Source organism: Ambystoma mexicanum, chromosome 3p, assembly GCF_040938575.1.
Source record: "Ambystoma mexicanum isolate Mex_15411 chromosome 3p, UKY_AmexF1_1, whole genome shotgun sequence".
Lineage (NCBI taxonomy): Eukaryota > Metazoa > Chordata > Amphibia > Caudata > Ambystomatidae > Ambystoma > Ambystoma mexicanum.
In genome coordinates, this window is record NC_090925.1 from 771236766 (window position 1) to 771257357 (window position 20592).

At 47.7% G+C, this 20592-nt stretch overlaps 1 protein-coding gene across 1 annotated transcript in view; it reads right to left on the reverse strand.

The window, feature by feature from the left end:
• The window catches only part of LOC138580848 (up-regulator of cell proliferation-like), a 420253-nt gene extending 400735 nt beyond the window's left edge, over positions 1-19518 (reverse strand). Inside the window, 1 exon segment of the mRNA XM_069651719.1 lies at positions 19096-19518. Coding sequence (XP_069507820.1) covers positions 19096-19264 — 169 coding nt within the window. The 5' untranslated portion in view covers positions 19265-19518.
• Between the last annotated feature and the right edge of the window lie 1074 nt (positions 19519-20592).

Sequence of the window (20592 nt, forward strand, 5' to 3'; positions counted from 1 at the left end):
TTGGGGTGAGGGGGAGAGGGCCACCCCCCTTTTCTGTAAAATATATCCCTGGTCGCTAGTGCCCCCCCCAATCCCACCCAAAATTCCCTTTTGTTATTGTCTTTTTTTTTTTCTTCTTTTGCCCACTTCCCTGGGGGCAGATGATCAGCCATCTGCCCCCAGGGGGGGCCTAAGCTGCAGGCCCCATCCTTTGGGGGGCCTGCACACTAATTCCTGGTGGCCCTCCCCCCACCCGCCAATTGGATGGGGGGGGCCACCTCATGTTCTCCTGCCTGGGGGCATAAATCTGCCCCCAGGGAGGGCTACAAGGAGTGCCCCCCCTTTCCACTTGGTGTGGGAGGGGGGAGGGCCACCACCATTTCAAGGGGGGGGGGGGAGAAATCCCAGGCATCCCCACCCCCACCACCCACCCCTTTGCTTTCTGTTTTTTTGTTTGCCCCTTCCCTTGGGGGCAGATGATCAGCCATCTGCCCCCAGGGTTGTACGCATGTGCCCCCATGCTTTGGGGGCCGGGAGGGGGCGAGTGCTGCTTACGGTAAGCAGCTCCCACCTCCCCCTCGCATTCAAAGACATCCCTGGTGTCTAGTGGCCATTGCTGCCCGCGCATCGAGCGCCCTGCGCCCGCTCCGCAGGCAGAAATGCTGTCACACAGGATGTCCTTGGAAAGGGGAGAATCTCCCCTTTCCAAGGACAGCTTTTTTTTTATGCCCCCACCCCTGGGGGCAGATGGTCACCTGTCTGCCCCCAGGGGTCTTTATATATGGGCCCCCATGCTTTGGGGGCCGGGACGGGGCGAGGGCTGCTTACTGTAAGCAGCCCCCCTGCCCACCACGTCACAAACGTTTCCCTGGTGTCTAGTGGGCATTGCTGCCCGCGCATCGAGCAATCTCCCCTTTCCAACAACACCTTCCTCGATCTCCGGCTTGAAATACAGCCAGAGTTTGAGGGGGAGAAAGGTGAACACTCACCTTTTATTTTCACCGCAGCAGCCCGAAATGGCTGCTGCAGTGAAAATTACTTTCACGTCGGCGTGTTTTACAGTTCTAAGTGATACCACAATTATTATCAGATTTCATTAAAGTGCATCAACTGTACTCTGGTCAAATTTCACACATCAATTAATAAAAGATAACCAACAATAGACATAGGAGGAAAGCAGTTGGTTAGAACAATTGGCAGAATGCTGGTCCCGTTTACCTAGGCACAGCTCTGTGTGGAGATCCCCCCCCCACCTGGACAACCTATAAAGATATGCTACAAGCCCAGTCCATATATTGTTCAATACGTCTTATTTCCTTCTACAAGGTTTCTAACACCCCAATGTACCTGGAATAGCAGAGTTTGACGACGGGTCGCGTTGGATCCTTCTTGAGCGGCTCCCTTTAAAGCAGGAGCCACGGATCGTCGAGATCCTGCGAAGAAAAGGGTGAACCACAGCAGTGAGGTGGCAGCTCTGGTCCGGGCGGTGCTCGTCGACGGTCGGTCGAGGACGTCCTGCGAGGAAGAGGCGTGCGGGGCACCTCGGTGACGATAGTTCAGGAACGCAAAGAGTTTGTGAAGAACTGTGGCCCAGCAACGGCGTCGAGTCATCCGGCGTCCCTACGGTCTATGGGTGGTGGGAAACACCCGCGGATGCTCCTCGGCACGGCGACGGCTTGGCCTTCTCTGTCAGGATAAGGCATTCGACGATGCGGACGAGCGCTTCCGGGAATCAAATGTCAATCAATGGAGCATTGCGGCTCTGGTCGTCGACGGCACGGCGTCAAGCAGTCCCCGCTTCTGGGCAACTAATTTCGACGGGCCTCCAGCGGTTATAGAAAACCTGCGAACCCCGGTCGATGACGGTGGCGGAACGTCCGGTGCTTCTCTTAGTTTCTCGTTGGCAGTCTCCGTCTCCGGCTGGCAGTCTTTCATAGGCTGACTTCTAGGGCGCTTTGGCGAAGGTTAGCAGTGCACGATGGTGCCTCGTAGCTCGGGAATAGGGCCCCTAACCAGGTCCTCTCTGGATCACTTCTTGAAGACACAGCAGCTTTCAGATCGATGAAGTAGAGGAACAGCAATACTTAACTTCCAGCAGGGCCTCAAGGTTAAGCTTCAGTTTCAGTGTCAGTTTCAACTCCAGCTGCTGAACGAATTCTAGCAGGGAGAGGCCCCAGATATACTAGTTAATCTCGCATTCATTCTGCTGTGTTACACTCAGGCAACCAATCACTCAGAAGGGCATTCAGGCAGGCAGGCAGCCAATCAGGCGCACGGTGCATTCAGGCCATTCTTCTCCATCCAGTCACTCGTAACACAGAATGTGGATTCGGACAAGTACCACGCCATTCAACACTACACACTGCATTCATACCAGTTTCAGCAGGGCTGTCTCAGTCATTGTGTCAAACACCAGATACTAGACATCCACAACACAGAATGCGTATTCGTCACACACTCCATTCACCCAGGTCCCACCCTCAGGTGTACCCACAACATGCGGTTGTTGGGAAGGCTCCAGCCAGTCTGGTCGGCACTTCCCCACACTACCATATATGGAACTTCGACCTAACAGCCTCTCAGGGGGAACGGACAGAGTCAGGGCTTCCCGGGACTTCGGGAAAACCAAGGTAACAGGCGATGGAAGGCAAGAGGCCATGGGGCCATCTTGTTTCAATCAACTGATTCCAATGACAGGGCCTGGACATCCCAAAATGGAGGACGCTCAGGGTACCTGTAAAATTCAGCATGGAGCTGCCACCAGCCCATACCCTGCTCTGTGGGCCACACACAGGTGCCCAAAAACAAACACTAGGGGCACAGGGTTGTACCCCCACCCATGGGTGCCATAAGGATATCCCATGGGCCTGTACACCAAACCAAAAGAGCTGCACTGCCAGGAGTGCCACATGAACTCCTGCGCGGAAAACACAACAGAACACACGATAAAAGCAGTAAAGAACAAGGATACGGAGGCCCTGTCCCTCCGATGGATTTCCAGCAACACAATAGTCTGTTCATTTCACAGGTAAAATTGCATTGTTGAAAACATCTGCACCAAGAGAAATGAACATTTCCATATTCTGGCTCCCTATTCTGAAGGTTCAATACTGACTGACTGCAATGATACTAACATTTGATACTAACATTTAATCAGACCACAGATTTCTAAAGAAGTACTCAATGGGGGGGGGGGGTGGGACGTAACTAAGTGGCCATTCTGTGAGAACGTTTTCTCGACAGCTCTGGCTCGATCTGTAATGATCCTCACCCGAGACATGGACCCCGAGAACCTTATGGTCTGGAATTAAGCATACCGCGTAGAGATCGAGCCCTCGGTAGCAGACACCGCAGCAGGCATCATACGATGGCCCAAGATGGCGGCATTGACAACGGGACAACCCTAGTAGCAGCATAGCTGCACTGCGACATGGTGCTGCCGGGGTCGCACTGCGCCACACTGCTGAATGCAAGTCTCAGCAACAGCCCAAGCGGACAGATACTAACAGCAAGAGCAGGGCGGTGGAGACAGACAGAAAAAGAAAAAAAAGAAGAGGAAGCCGCACACCCGAGGCGGCAGCCGTTGAACTTGCAGCACTACTGAACAGCCCGCCAGAGCAGTTTGCAGAGCTCCAGGAGAGCCCAGGGGAGGATAGCGAGGAGAGCGGCGAGCAAGCAGTCCAATGGAAAAGCAAGAAAGAATCGGAACAGAGGCGCACACTTCTGCAGCCCGCCTAAGGCATAAATTAGTTTTCAAAAATTGATTAGCAGAGTTTGCCAATTACATTTTTCTTGATTAGCAAACAAACCCATTTGATTAGCCATTTCGTACTAATGTGTTTAATGCCACCAGAAGATACTTGTACCCAAGATATAAAATTATCAACAATACAGCAGTTTTGTATACCGCTGAAGTAAGACATTAGTGAGATAAGTCAGGCCTTGCAAATTCTCTCTCTAAAATGGTGCTTGTCACCACAAACCCACATTAGTTTGCCACACTGCTGCCACCACGTGGCCAGCCATGCACAGTGAAGCATGTATTTGACATGTACTGCAAAGTAAAGTTTAAATCAATGTTTCCAACATCCCCTGCAAATGGTACTGGCCCTTCTTAAAATCTACTCGACTATGCGAGCGAGTGAAAATACTTTGCGAGCCCTGGATGAGTGTCTGTAAAAAGGTTAGCTGCATGAATGGACACAAATAAATAGATATGATAAAAACGCTCTTAAACTGCTTGGCCAGCTCTCTACTGCAGGTGCAAATATATAATGCATTCATAATCATAGAGCAAAGTGAGCTCTGGAGGCCAACTACAGTGTAAAGTTTTGCAGTAGGTCTGTAGATGTACAGACTGGATGAAACTATTGATTGCTTCTTTAAGTAAATATCAAATTAGCTTTATGCATTAATTATGTAAAATATTAAGCAGAGTGGAAGGCATAACTGGGCAAACTAGGCAGAATATTGTAATTTGCGGCCATCTCACTTTCAGGGAAGCAGGTATAAACCAACATAAGATAGACTGTCAAGGAGTATGGGATCAGCTCATGGGTTGAGCACCAGTTGCAAGCTTTATGTAACCAGCAATCCACAGGACTAGGTTTGCCATCAAAGCATTTGGCCGTGTGGTCAAGTACATTTTCAAAAGTGTCCACTCGTCAATATGATATGCAATGCTGTCACACAGGGTGTCCTTGGAAAGGGGAGAATCTTCCCCAACAAAATCAAATCTAGTTGACGCTGAGATTTAGATACACTTCACTGTAAAGCATGGAGACAATGCAGCGTTTTACAGTAGCAATATGGTAATTATGCATTATGTAACCTATTACATTTTTAGAAAAGGAATTGAAAAGCCTTTGGCACACAGGATACAGTTAGCTTAATAACAGTATTATCCCGATTATTTCTGGTTTGCAATTATTTGAAAAATAAAATGTGCATAGCACTCCCACACAGGCATTTTGACACATGAGGGAAGGGTACTGATGCACTCTCTCTCCATTAGCCCCTTTGAACTTGCAGTGAACAGAGAAGAGAGGGTGGAGAGACCTCTGAAGGCAAGAGAGGAATGCAGGAGGAGCTGTGCTTTCATTGAACAGGGTAACTTAAATAGCTACATTTGCTACACAAGTGGCAATATAATTAGCAAACCTAAAGAATTGCATAGCAAATTGCTCCGCGGCAGTGCTCATTGTATGCCTTGCCGCCGCCCTGAACACACGTTGTATCACCTTGGCCAATGCACTTCTCACATCCAGATTGGCCCATTGCAATGCCTTGTACGTGGGAGCCTACAAGTACATCACGGACAAATTGCAAAGACTTGAAAATAATGCCCTGAGACCAGCTTTAAACATCCCCATTAGAGATCACATTTCTACATTTAGAAGAGATGTCCACTGGCTGAAGATCAATGTCAAGATCCTTCTTAAAACACTTTTACTCACATTGAAATGCCTCAACAACTTAGCTCCAACCTATCTTGTAGAAAGAATTAACAAAAGACTTACCTCCTGCCCTATGAGATCTGCCGACGCCTACTCCTTAGAGATCCCTAGATTTAAACGCTCCACTGCTGGCGGCTCTAGCTTCCCGGTCATAGCCGCTCAATCTTGGAATGCTCTTCCTTTAGATCTCAGAACGGATCAACCCTACTCTAGATTTAGACAGAAAGTCCTCACGTGGATACAAACAAATGACGCCCAACCGGTCCTGCCTGGTAAGGGCAGGGTGACTACACATGCCACCTATGCCGGACAGAGCTTACCATTCTTATTCGACTGCAATTTTGTAAGGCCATTTGTGACCACTTCTTACTGTACATATTAAGGACTATAATCTTGTAATGCCATATGCTACCACCATTCTCTGTACATGTTATTGTGGCAGCATTCTGTAGATTTCCTGTATCTATGTATCCTACTTATTATGTAAACAAGCGTTGAGCCTACTTGTCACTTTGCGCCCAGCTACCTACGGGTTTGGGGTGCTTTATCAAATAAACAAACAAACAAACCAAACACGGCTGGGCAATCAGCGGCTCTCTGCCCACACAACAGCTCCAAGTGCAGGACAGTCATATGCAGGAGCGCCTTGGGGATAGACGGACAGGCGATAGATAAGAGCAGACGGGTGCATTAGCAGCAAATCAACATAACCCCAAGTCTCCTAATACAGGGGAGCACGTAGTGTATGGAATAATGCCTGACCTCGCAATAGGCTACGCCAATCAAGCAGCTCACCCTAAGCAAACAGCAGCGCCAGTGCCCAGGCTCTTGGAGCTGTGGCAGAGGTTAAACTCAGGGATTGACTAGGCATGTGTAGAACCGGTGTAATAACTATTTACCCAGGCGCAAATGACAGACGATAACTACAGCTTCACACATGTCTTTCAAGGCACCAAAGAACAGGTCTAAGCAACCAACGTTGGACACGTTAGCAAAACCAGCGACCACAACCGAGAACACAACGGCCACCCCGGCACAACAAGGAGATGGGGAACAAAACTAGGGAAATCAGCAGGTCCAGGCAGCGATTGCGGCACTGCAAATTGCAATGGAAAATAAAATGGACGACATCAGCATGGATGTCAACCTGCTGAGACAAGATGTCAGGGCACTGGCGGAACGAAAAGGAACCCTGGAAAGGGGCTGAAGGACACTGAAAGACGTGACAACACTGCAACAACAGATGAGAAACCTAGGAGGGATGGGTCGAGGATGCAGAGTGGCGCCCCAGGAGAAACAATGTCAGAGGTATTGGGCTCCCTGAAGGGGAAGAAGGGTCCAACCCCACATATTATGTCGAAAACATGCCATTACATATTATGGGGATGCGGGGGGGTACAGCATACTCAGCCACACACAAGACACTAAGTGCAAAGATCAGACCACAAGGGCACACGGTAGAGCTAATTTATGACAGGGGATCTTAAAATAGCCACCTGGAATGTCAGGGGCCTTCATAATTGCATCAAAAGGAACAGGATAATGACATACATGCGCCGTAAAAAAGGTAGACATAGTGCTCTTACAGGAAACACACCTTACCCTGGATAAACAATCTGCCCTTGTTAAATGATGGAATGGCACCACCTTGGGCTCGCCGTATTCGGCATACACTAGAGGGGTGCGGATATGGATAGCGCCAACGGTACCCTTCTGAGTGCTTAAAACAGTCACAGACAGGAAAGGAAGGATGGTAATAGTGCATGGTTTTCTCGAGAAAAGGAATTGTGCATTTGTAATACCTATGCCCCTAATCACGACACTGCAGCCTACTTTTTCTCGCTATACGCCCGAATTGGACCGTACAGAAATTGCACATTAGTATGGGGGGGGGGCGGCAGGTTGGACCCGTCTCTTCACAGATCCGATAAACACATGCACCCAAACCCCCCAGCCAAAGCCCTTAACACTCAGCTACAGGCCTTTAAAATGTTGGACACCTGGAGGGCGCTATACTGGCAAGCCCATGGATATCGCACTACACTGCTCCGAAGGACCTATCCACCACTAGGCTAGGCTATTTCTTCCCAAGCGAAGAAACCGTACGCAAATTCGTTACTGCGGATTACAAAGCGCAGGTACTGTCAGACCACGCACCAATACTGGTCACATGGCAAGGTTTCCCTCCCAGAGCACGAATCCCAACTTGAGTTCCGTGAGCACCTAAGGGTAGGCATCACAGACTACTTCGAACCCAACACAGGTAGTGTAGCATCAGCTGGTACTCTATGGAAGGCCTTCAAGGTGGTAATCAACGGGTTGGCCATCGCCAAAGCGGTGGCATACAAGCCATGATAGAGGGAGATTTATCCAAAGCGGAAACCACACTTGAGGAATTGGACCGTGAGGAGTGTGCGACCAGAGACTGATTCCGTGAGGCCAATCGGTTGCAGCACGAATGCATGAAACATTGGGATAGGCTGGGTGCATTGAATTATATGAAGTATGTAGAAAAGCAGCATGCAGAGGGGGATAAACCAGGTCAGCTTCTAGCATGGTTGTACAAGAGCGAATCAAAGCGGGAAATTATACGGTCAATAAAGGGGAAGGACGGGGCAGTGCACATGACACAAGAAGGGATAAATAGGTGTTTCTTTGAATATTACAAAGACCTGTATGCATACACTCAGGACAGGGAGCCGTCGGAGATAGATGAGGCCCTGGCACAGATAGACCTCCCGAGGCTGGACAGGCTTGGAGGCTCCCATAACGCTAGAAGAATTAGAAGCCACCATCAGAGGTTGACACCGGGGACAACCGGGTTGCCTAGTGAGTTCTATAAGGAGTACAGGGCGGAACTTGGGCTGCCACTACTAACAATGATGAACGTGGCATTCAAGGCAGGGGGTGGGGGGGGGGGGGGAGTGGGTGGTGGAAAGAGTCCATAATTATACTGTTTCTTAAACCAAACGAGCCAGACACGGACCGTGGGTCATATAGGCCACTGACCCTGTTAAACCAGGACGGGAACATTCTCACCGCCCTACTAGTCAATAGGCTTAAAACAGTAATAGCCGAGCTCATGCAGCCAAACCAAACCGGATACTTAACCATATAGGAACATCACATGGAACCTGTGCAGATTACACCACATAAGATTCACAATCTGGCCAGCACAAATCCCTGGAGACTGCCACCATCATTACCCACAAACTAGAGCCATCCTACTTGTCCCTTTACCTTGGGCCCTGTGACAGGCTCAGACGTCTGCATTTCAGAAGCCCTGGCTTTTTTATTGTTATTAAAATTAATAAAATGATGCTGTAATTCCAGTTTAGAAAAGATATCCTGCTAATCAGATTCCCTTTCATATGCTCCATGTCAAACGCATACTGTGTACTTGTGCCTGGCTGCATCAATATCCTGATCAGCAGTGCCTGCTTTATAGTGGCACAGAGCAGGTTCAGAGGAGACAGGTGCCCATTTAAAACCTGTAGTGACAGCCAGGTCTCTGCAGCGCAGGGGCTGCATTCCAGTGGAGGGGCAGATGTTTTAGCTGTTGAAAGCAGAGCAATCTCACCTAACAGTGTATCCCAAAGTCTCAGCACACATATAAAGCCTTAAACTTTATGTTTATTCAACTCCGCTCTCGAGAGTGGAGTAGTTCCAAACTAGTTTCCTTGTATCATTAAGCCCCCTCTGAACAAAATAGGCAGGGAACATAAAGACCCCATTTCTCAGCTCCCCTTCCTGGCAAAGCACATGAAAAGTGTGGTTACTCGTCAAATACAATTTATTTGTTGAAAACTCTAAAATACTCATGGTTTTAGGCCAATGCGTAGCACAGAACTGATCAGCATGACTATCATTGATGATCTCAGGCTAAAAAACTGGACTAGAAAAAGTCTGGTGCAGTAGTACTCACTTTTCCGCAGCTTTTGATACCGTAGAACATCAAATTCTGCCATCAAGGCTAGCAGATAATGGAATATATGGTACAGCTGTCGCTTGTATAAATGCTTTCGTAAGCAACATATCTCATCAAGTGCGCCTAGATCATTTTTCATTTCAATATACCATAGACTGTGGCGATCCACAGACACCTTTCCCGTCTCTGCTGCGGTTTAATCTTTACCTTTGCCCTCTGATGGACCTAGTTTGGTTTTTACATTCTTCAATTATGCAGATGATACTCAAGATTATTCTAGACATTTAATCTTTGCATACTGAATGGAACAATGTCAAAAATGATCTTGCTGCCATCAACATACAATGCTAACCTAATCAGCCTGAATAAAATGGAAATTTTGATGGTTAACATAAGCCCATCAGTATGGTCCCCCTCTTCCTGGCCTGAGAATGTTGGCCAACTCCCAGAACTCAATACGACTCTCCTCCATCATCCACGTTTACGTGGTGCACCCTGAGACAAGCTTTAAGATCAGCAAACAAAAGATGGTTCCACATTCCCCAATTCAAGAAAACGAACCAGGGAGGTTGAGCCTTTTCGATTCAGGCTGCCAAACTCTGGAACACACTACATCTAACCTTTCAGAAAGAGACTAATGTATCATTTAGAAAGAGGTTGAAAACTTTCTTATTCAACCATGCTTGATTTATTTCCGATTTTTCCTTACTGGTATGATCACTGTTGGTGTTTCAGATCTGTCGTCTAGCTCTATAGTGCCAAGATTCCTCTGGGCGAACAATGCGCTCTATAAAACCATAATAACATAACAAAAGATGGACCTCCACTCAAAAAAATCCAGATTTACGAGTGTATTGTCCTGGTGGTATGTTAAGCTTTAAACCTAAGCCATACCTGTGTTAAGGTGTGGTGGATGGTATTTATCATAATTATTACAGCCACATCCAATTGGTATCACACGTGTCAGCCCTGTGTGCCCAGCTCAGCTGTGGAAGGATTAGGTGTATTCCCCTCAGCCAGGCTGCCTTTGCTGCTCTCAGCAAGACGGTAGCCCTGAGGGTTGCCTCTTTGTAAGGGCAGGTAACACCCTCCGCAGAGAGATTTAACACTGCGCAGGTAGCTGCCCTGGGAAAAGGAATCAAAGAACACACCTATTCACAAAAAGGAGTAGTCTCACACGTGGGTGCTGCATACCAAAAGGGCCTTTGATTCTATTGAGATGGAAAGGGGGCATGGTTAGTGTAGAAATGGGGAGCGTGTTACAGCTAGAGGAAGGTTCCACCATCTTGTTTCTCTCTGACTACATCTTTCCTTCCTGTCCCCTCCACTTCCTGTAGCACATAGCACTTTGTATGAGATGCCAGAAGGCAGTCTACTTGTTCCAAGAACAGGGATAAGACCCGCAAAGCAGGCTTACTTTCGTCCAATCATCTGTAGGATGATTGGTAGTCTCCCACTCCCAAATTCACTTTGGAATTAACACCTAATGAAGAATTTACAGAACCTCTGTTGGGAGAGTTGACTTCCCAAAGCCAATACAGAGACGAGCACTGCTTCCTAACCATCCCCAGGGCACATTAGGAGTGAACTGCTGCTGGACCAGGACAGGGCTCGAAATTACGATTAGATAAGCAAGAGCTAAAGGCAGCACCTGTGTATCCAGCATTAACCAGTGACCAGGAGCTACCACTATGGAACATGGATCTAGTAGTACCTAGCATTTAGCAAATGTAACTTAGCAAGTATATAATTTTGTCCATTATTTATTACCCCTTATGCTTTAAATGGTATGTAAATGTGTCCTAATGTTTATTGATCGTCCGATCTGCACACAATTAAATTCACATGGGTTTGTTTATTCGGCATCCGTGGCCTGGGGATCCAAAGTAGCTCCTGGTAGCTGTTGCTGTCAAGCTAACCAGGCTTGTCTATGCTACAAGCAGGGGCTAAATAGCTCCCAGCTCCCCACAATTTGGAGCCCTGCATGACCATACTCTCTGCCAGCAACACTGCTGCCCAGGACCTCACCGTGTTGCAGCTTCAAAGTGTGGGCCTGCCTCTGCCATAGTCGGGGCCCCCGAGAACAAGGACAAATCTTATCCTGGAGTCTCTAGACTGGGACTCGCAAGAACTGCCCCACGTGAACTGCGCATCCAGTCACCAGCATCTCTGCTGTGGAATAGACTATTGAACTGACCCTAGTGGCCCTTACGATCCCTGCCACCTCAAATCACCATTCGAACCACCAGCATCTTTGCTTCATCTTCATCGCCAGTTGAACTGACCCCATTGATCTTATCGAACCATGACCTTTGATGCCGCATCAGACTGTTGCCTCAAACTGCACATCCAGTCCCAAACCTCGCTGTCAAAACAACTGTCAAACTAACCCTGGTGGCCCTCACGATCCGCACTTCTTTGAACCACAACGAACATCAGCTCGACCACGGTTCGACATCTACTGCTCTACTAGGACAACATGACTTACGCATTCGAGCCTGCCTGATTTGAACCGCACAAGCAGTACAAAGAACTGTCAAGAACCACAGAAAGGTATTATTGACTGCTAACTGTCCCCTTCGACCCTTCTTTTGGTAACAGAGGCTAGTTAGGTCATTTTTTTAAATCCCTCTTTGCAACAGAACATATACTTTTTGCAAACATTGTGGTTATTACTTGCCTAGCTCTCCAGTGTTATTACCCAGAGTGCTGCATCTTGCAAATAGTTATTATATTATTTTGTAGCAGGGCTGAGTAGGCGCTTTAGCGGTTACCAGACATTTGGTCGAAAAAAATTGGTCGACCAGACAAATGGTCGAACCAATTTGGTCGAAAACCAAATGGTCGAATTTTTTTATTTTCACTCTCTTTTTGTTGGGGGGGTCTCCCCCAACCCCCTTTTTTTCTAAAAAACCCTTTTTTTTTTAAAACGAAAACCCGAAAAATAAAAATATAATTAAAAAAAAATTCGACCATTTGGTTTTCGACCAAATTGCGTCGACCAAATGTCATTCGACCAGTTTTAATTTGACCAAATGACTGGACACCGCTTTAGCTACCACTCAACTTTGTACTCTTGAGTGGCAGAAATCATTTTGTCACAGCCTGAATCGGTCAATGGGATACAGGTACCACTCCAGGTGGCCTACCAGTGTTTTAACCAGAGCCAGTCCAGCTCCAGCAGGGGATGAGGGAGATCAGAGGTTCTCAGTCTGTCACCCCTGCATGCACAACGTAAAATTAATATGATGCCACTTTCCATCAGTCAATCCCTTGCCGTTTCGATGATGGCCCGAGCTCTTGTCCCATTGCAGAACTACCAATACCAGCATACCTAGCCATCACCATACACTGCAGCAAAAAATCAGTGGTCCAACTAGAATCTATGAAACATCTGAGTTCTAGGAGCCGCACATCATGCTGTGTCAACAATACCCACCATGGCATATGAAGACAGCAGAGCCGAGCAAACACTGAACTATCCAGAGCACAAACCCATGCACTATTGTCGCATGGGAAAAGGAGGTGGGCTTAAGGAAGGTTATACAGCCTTTCAGTGTGAAAACCCATCCCACAGGGAAAAGAAGTAGACAGATTGGCCCTTACGGTCAGGTGAGATGGCAGACCAATCAAGAGGAGGAACCAGGACAGACACAGGGAGGAGTATAAAAGAATGGGCTGGTAAATGAAAGAGGAAGGATGTAAAGGGTGTTCAGGAAGAGAGGAGGTGAATTGAGAGACCAGGAGCAGGACGGAGGGGTGTAGCATTTGGCGAGTTTGGGGAAGAGTCTGTTACAGGAGATGTGTTGGTAGTTTCAGAGTGGTACCAAATAGCGAGAGTGAGGCTGTGAGTGAGTGAGTGGTGGGTTGTTTTGGAAAGGGACTAGATGTTAGAGAGAGGGCAAAGGAGACAAGAAGCAAAAGAAGGAGACTGAACAAGAGAGGTGAGATAATGAAGAGAAGAGGGGAGAGGGGACAGTTCATAAACATCTGGGGACAGATACAGGGAGTGGGTGAAGACAGAAAAGAGGAGAGGGAGGGAGAAGGGTACGAATGAAGAGTAAGCAGAAGGAACATCGGTGAAAGGGGTAGGAGAGAGCGAGTAGAGACAAAGGAGCCTATTAAGGCACCCGGTTACCCTCCGATTTCAGGCACAGATCCCTGCCCACCCAGCTGCATACCTGCACTGTCTCCTGGCAACCCTTGCACTTGGGTCTGTATCTGCAACCCTACAGCCCCCTTCCTTCACTTATTAGACACCCGTTGTCTGTGCCTTATTCTTGCACTTGCCACTTACTGGTCGCACTACCTGTTTTGATCACATGTTCAGCAATTTCCACTCCTCCCCCGCCCCTTGCACTTTCCCCCTTCCCTCTCCCCTGCACTTGCGTGTTCTCAATGTCACTGGGCCTAGTAAGATCTGTGTTTTGTTCTCTCTTGCCTCGTCGCGCTCTGAAATACTTGTGTATGGGCGCGATATAAATAAAATAACATATCACAATACAGAGAAAACATAATTCCATAATCGGACTCAAGGAGTGTTAGGATAGGTAACCCCTAGAAGGGTTTTGCGTATGAAGAAATTACTTTGAAAAAGCTCATCGAAATATATTAGGGGTAAGGGGTTAAAAGGGGCGGGGAGGGTTTTGGTAACAGTATAGGAAAGGTGCAGGCTTGGGAGGGTGCAACATTTTTGAGAAATGTCAGAGTTTTTCGAAGTAATTTCTTCCAAGAAAATTACCTAAATAAATGTGTGTCGGCTAAGGGATTTGGAACTCCTAGAAGAACGCAGGAGCCATATAGAGAATGCTACAGTCTTTAGGCCCTCAAATTAGCTCGCTTTTAGACAGTTGCTAGTTGACTGCCTGAGGTTTAGGGCTGCCTGTGCTAGGGAGGAGGGAGCCCATGGGAAGATGAGAGAGGGATGGCCATTAGTGTGCTCCAACTCCAGATCAATCCATTACAAGTCTGACTATCTTGTGTTCAATAAGAACCCTCGAACCATACTTTGGAGTCTGTGAGACCAAATGTGACAGCACTCTAATGCTCTATGGCTCACCCACTCGAGGTCTTAGTTGAGATATCTGGATTCTCTCTCTCACGGATGGCTTGAATAATATATGTCGCATGGCCGAGGAAATACACAACTATTGACACCAGAATAAGCTTAAGGGTTTTTATTAAACAAAAGTAAAACAAGACTTTTGCATGGACATTATTTCTGGATGGCTAGAACATAGTGGTTCTTGCAACATGTAATCCTTGATCTCAGGATGATATATGAAGGACAGCAAAATAAAAAAGGTATAACAAAAGGTTCCAGACAGGAAGGCCTGGTCTCCTTAGGGATTTCTAGAGCTCAGTCTTCATCCCATTTGCAAGTGTCCCAAATGTCCTCCCCTTCTTGGGGCTCTTCTGTTACTTATTCCCTTCTTCCAAAGAAAAGGGGCTGTCCCCATCCGTTAGGTATCCCCTCTCTTGGGGATCAATGTCACTTTCTCTCCCACTGTAGCATACCCCTTGTCTGAGCTCAAGAGACACTCCTCCCTTTCACTGGGGCACATCCCTCTTCTGGGGTCTTAAACTCTCCTCTTACTCACTGCAGCCCGCCCCTTTTCCGGGATCATGGCCTCCCATCCTCTTCACTGTAGTTAACCCGTGACCCCTCTTTCGGGCTCATGGGCTCTCCTCTTTCTCACTGCAACCCACCCCTCTTCTAGGTTCACCTCGTCCTCACTGGGAAATACTCCTCTTACTCGGTTGAAGGGGCCTTTCTCCCCCTCAATGGAGCACACGGTTCTTCTGGAGTTAAAGGGGCTTTTCTCCCCCACAATGAAGCTCAACCCTCTTCTGGGTCCAGAAGCTCTTCCCTTCCTCACTGGAGCCCACCCCTCTTTGGGCTCAAGAGGCTCCCCTGCGTTGGTGCTCTCCTTCCTCAGCATCAGCTCCCAGCCCAAAAACACACTATGTGGTTTTTACTCTTGATTTTAAAGCCATCGCCGTCCTCCCATTAGCTGAGGCAAAAGTGACTTGTTAACTGGCTTCTTATTCCAAGCCAGAGGAATTAAAGACTTGACACCATTTGGATTTCTTTCACTTAGTTTCCAGTGCAGGAGCCAGCGTTTATCCGCTGTTCTGCTCCTGCATACACGTTAGTTTTATTGGAGTCTGATGTTTGAAAAGCCATTTTTAAAAAAGGTACAGGAAAACCTCTGGTAAAGTCTCCACCTTTGAAAACTCATGTTTCCTTTGCAAAGAGGGAAGGAAGCATTTCTCTAATTAAATGCTGCAGCTGCATGCGGGAGGGAAAGGTGTTCTTTACAAGCACTGCTGCTGGAGTTGGGGGTTGGAATGAGTAAGGTTTTCCCCTTAAAGGAGCCCCACCTGTTCACTAAGAGGTCTCTCAAAATGTGCAAGTGTTCCCATAGCATATCTCCCTCTGAGCGGATTTTGGAAGGTCTTCCAAGAATTCAGAGTTTTCGATCTCTAAACTAGATGCATCCTGTAGAGATGCAGTACAAAAAACATGTTTTGGGAATAGTCCAGGCCTGGTCCGCTTAACATCCTGGGTGCGATTTAGGAGGGACTCTCTGGTAGGCTCTTTGGGAAGAATCCTGCAAGGTTATTCTGCAAGGGCCTGCCCCCTTCTTGTGCAGTAATTCTTTGCCTGGCACCAGATGATATTCAGGATGCTTAGCTGCAAATTCCACAAACCCATGGAAAACAGTTCAAGTGTGTTTTTTTAAGGGCTGCAAAGGGACCAATTAAGGGGTGTCCCTGACTGTCCTCTGCCTCTCATAAGCTCCAACCACCTATCCCAGGCTCCCCCATCCCCAGGACAACTAGTGATCCGTAACCCCTACTGTCTAACCTAGCCTACTCGGTGGAGAGAGCATTTAGGCAGCAGCCTTATCTACCTCCGAACGTTCAAAGGAGTGCCTACTTTCTTGGTGCCCCACAATCTGATCAATTGTGTTGATGGTGCCTGTCCCCTCATAATCTCCTCCCCTCACACCTTATCTCACTCTTTTCTCAGATCTTCTCCTCCCTACCCTCCTACACTGTATCCATCTCACCTCTCTCTCTCCCCAACTCTGGTCTCTCTAGGTCCTCTCTCCATCCATCCACCCCCCCCCTCTCTCGCTCTCCATGCTGCCTTCTATCTCTCTCCACTTCGCCTTCTACTCGGTCCCTTTGGTCTTCTCACACTTCTCCCCATCTCTCTTTCTCCACTCTCCCTCCTCCTACTACCCCCTCCCATCTTCAACCTCGCTCTCTGCACCCGTTTTATTTCCCCTTTCACTCTCACCTACACTCTCCCTTTTGCTCTCTCAGACGCATCCTCCCATTTCTATCTCCCCCTCTACTCTCACTCTTCCCCATCTCTCACAATCCTCCTTTTTACCACAAACTCCATCGCACTCTCTCACAACCAGTTTCAACTTTTCACCCTTGTTACCACTCACTCTCCTTCAAAATTCCTTATCTACACTTGTATCCAACAATGCCACTGATTTCTCAACACTTGACTCTACCATCCTCCTTGGTCCATCACCACACATCCTAACCTCACTCGAACACCTTTCACTCTATTTCGTTTCTGCAGCCTTTTTATACCTGTGACTTCCTGGTTCTTGCCCCACCCCTCTTCCCATTGGTTCTGTGCCTCGACTGACTCTGAGCCAATCTAGCGATATTCTTTTCCCTGGAGTTGAGTCATCATGCTGCTCAGTTTCAAAAGCCCCCCTTATGTCCATATACTTTCGTGCAGTCTTTGAAGTGTGCCTAACACAGTGTTCGCCATTCATCCCGTTCTTCTTTCGCCATCCTGGCCTGTGTTGTGTTCGGCATCTCTCTCTTTTTCTCACCTTGCTGTGTTTCTCTGCTGCTATGTTGAATTCTGGATCATGCGGTCCTACAAGCAATAGGACAATTCTGGTCTGAAAAGATGCTGGAAGGCATTGAGTGATCCAAAGTTTACCACTATTATCAAGCAAGGCCTATTGAGGGGGTTCAGGGAGGCCACCCACCTGCTTCACTCCACATCTGAGGTAGGACCAGCTCTGCCATTTTGGGTTTACTGCACAAAATACCCAGACTCGCTTGTAGTGGGAAAAGTCGCTTTAATGTGACAGGCCAAAGCTCACAAATAACCGCTAACCTGGCTCCCTGGCCTTACAAAACGTTTTCACAACCAAACGAATAATTAAACACTTTCAGTTCCACCCAAAAATTAAATAATTAAATCAGTTCCACTTCCTCCCTACCTATCCTTTGGTGCCTACAGTCTACTTACCATCTTCTCATGGCGTCCCGCTTCCTCCCCGGGGCCATGCCCCTCCATCTTCAATACCTGTTTCCCCGGGGTAGCCCGTTTGTGCAAACAGCGCCAGCCCCATGATTTCCTGTGCTATTCCCCCATTGTACTTCACTACCCCCTCATCTCAAGGGGCCATGCCCCCGGGGACCCACAACCTCATTACCCTTGAACTCCCCTCTACACCAAACTCCTTCCTCCTATGACCCGACAACGGAAACTTTACAACATAACTTCCCCAACTAATGCCCCAGCCTGTCACAAGAAAACTGCCAACCAAACCCCCCACCCCTTAAGCCTAAGAACCCATTAACCTCTTGGGGGACGGGACAACAAAATTCCTAATTAAAAACCCACCTCCCCCAAAATGTGCACCTTAGCCGTCCTCGAAAAGAGGGTGAGAGGGTGGGGACAAACGCTCGTCCTAACCGTCGCCTGCTCAAGAACCTTCCCTACCCCCTTAAATATCCTTGTGGGTGTGCAATGCGCAGGCCACCTGTGCAACGCCCAAAATACCCCAGGGGTAAACACTTTGCCTTCCCCCTGGGCCCCCCCCCCCCAACGCTGGTAGGCCGCGTACCACAGGTTGGGAAGAGTCCCTGTTCGCGGCGTCAGGGCGCGTGCTTTTTTCTGCCTCGCCCTCCAAAGCCTCATTTTCCACTGCTCATTGAACCCCCTAAATCAAACGCTGTACAGACTAAATAACAATACAGGGAATTACACACTGGCCTTTATGCAAACCATTCTATCCAAAACTCTCACCCGTTTTTTCAAATTGCCAAAGTCAACCTTCACCTGCCGCCCTTCCTCCCAAACCCCCATAAAACACAACGCCATAGTGCTCGGCCCACCTGCATCCTTTTTTTGACAGATGTATGACATGATACCAGTTAAACAGGGGTGTTCCTAGGTCTGGAAAAGATCGCGGGCTAGGAACATTTTGGGACTGGGGGTTAGCTAATCTTTTTAGTTGTAACCCCTGAGCTACAACCAAAAGACCCAGGGCTATAGCCCCCTCTGCCGCCCCCCCCCCAGCAACGCCTCTGCAGTGAAATAAAAAAGGTGAAAAGAGGGAGAAGGTGTGAGATAAGCGGGCAGAGCAGGAATATGTGCGATGAAAGGGAGAAAAAGCAAGATGTGACGAAGATCAGAAGGCTGAACGAGGCAAGCTGGGAGACAGAAAAATCAGATGGGTGAGACAGGTTATATGATCTCCCCTGGGAGTCACACTATGATTTCTGTATGGGCCGCTTCGGCACATCAAAAATACACTGTTCGAACGCTTTGTAAGACTCCGGGTGAGATGTTTTATTATACTAGATTTCATTTGCTTTTCTTGTTAAGTCTGAAGATCTCCTGAGATAGCCCACGTTACGCACAGCACACACACATCGGATGCATACAAGCAAACGTACCTTCTTGTTTTGTAAAGAAGAGCCTACACTCGGTTGGGCAGAGTTGGGTCAGCTCGCAGTCCCCGCCTCCGTTCCTACGGAGGGATAGGTGTCTGTGTAACGCCTTCACATGTTTTTCACTCAACGTCTCTTCACTTGAGGCCAAAACAGGAAAAGTGACGTCTGCCATGCTGCCAATTTGTACTAAAGCGTCGACTGTCGAGGTGAGTGGAAGAGAGAAAGTGGGGTGAGATAATTTTTGGAGTGGAAAATGGCGCGGGGACAGGTGTGACTTGTGGCTTCTCGAGCATCAGGGACTAGAGAGGGTAAATGGCGCGTGGCCATGAGGAACGAAAGGTATTAAAGAAAATGGTCTGCGAAACGGGAGGGGCCCAACAAACTGTGGGCGTTTGGCGAGAGTTTTGGCTCTGACGGCAGAAATAAAAATACGCCAGGGGCGTGTCCTGTTCTCGAAATCACCTCCTAGGGGCGAAGTAAAGTAAAACGGGAATCGAAAGTGAAAGCAGATCTTTGCAGCGCCGCCTCAGCTTTTTAAGCAGTCCTACCACCTACAGATTTCAGTGACAGATCCTACTGCTTTTTAAAGTGGCAAGTAATTTATGTGACTATAAGGCGGGCTGGGCTGCAGGACAATGCATGCAACACATTAATTAGTCTGTCTGTACAGTGGGCTGGTAGGTGATTACTTTGATTGGGCTCAGACCAATCCACTGACCTGACAGCTACTTGACTCTGTCCTGCACTTTGGCCAGGACAACCCTTAAGTGAACCAGCAGTGAAGGCAAGTGGCAGAGTGTAACACCATCACACAGCATCTGCTTATCAGACTGAGGAGGGTATCAGTCACCATGTAGTGTTCAACTTGCAATAAATATGTATTGCCCGGAATTATGCTACGGAGCAGTGGCAAACGTTGCCCACCAGCTCTGTGTAATTACCTTCTGTGAAGTTAGGTAATTGAATTTGGTGTTAAGTTACCATTCAGAATTATACATTTTTAACATTTGAACATCTTTCCATATTGTGCTGCTTGATGGGTTGTGTATTTTAGAATGCTCCAATGGCGCCAACAATGTATGTTATGTATTTTCCCGTTATGTCATTGTTATGGGAATTATTAATTTTTGAAACTTCAAAAATCCTACATCTTTTTGGTCACAGAATGTTGGCAAGTATGTATTCACGATTTGCATAGGGAACAGAATATCAAACAACACCCGCTGCACCTTTGCTAATCTTGGCTGCAGAGAGGAGAGAGCATAATGTTAACGTATTTATGCATATTTAATTAAGCAAAAAATGACTACCCTTTGTGCTCTTGTAAAGTACATACAGTTATCATGTATATTTTTGGCTATCAGGATTCGAAATTCAAGACCACATAAATAATGAATCTTCTCATAGCGCTGCCCGTGGACTCATGCCTCATTCTTGTGAGTGTAGATCAGATCTGCTTACATTTGAAAATCAAAAGTCCTGACATTTCTGCGGCATGCG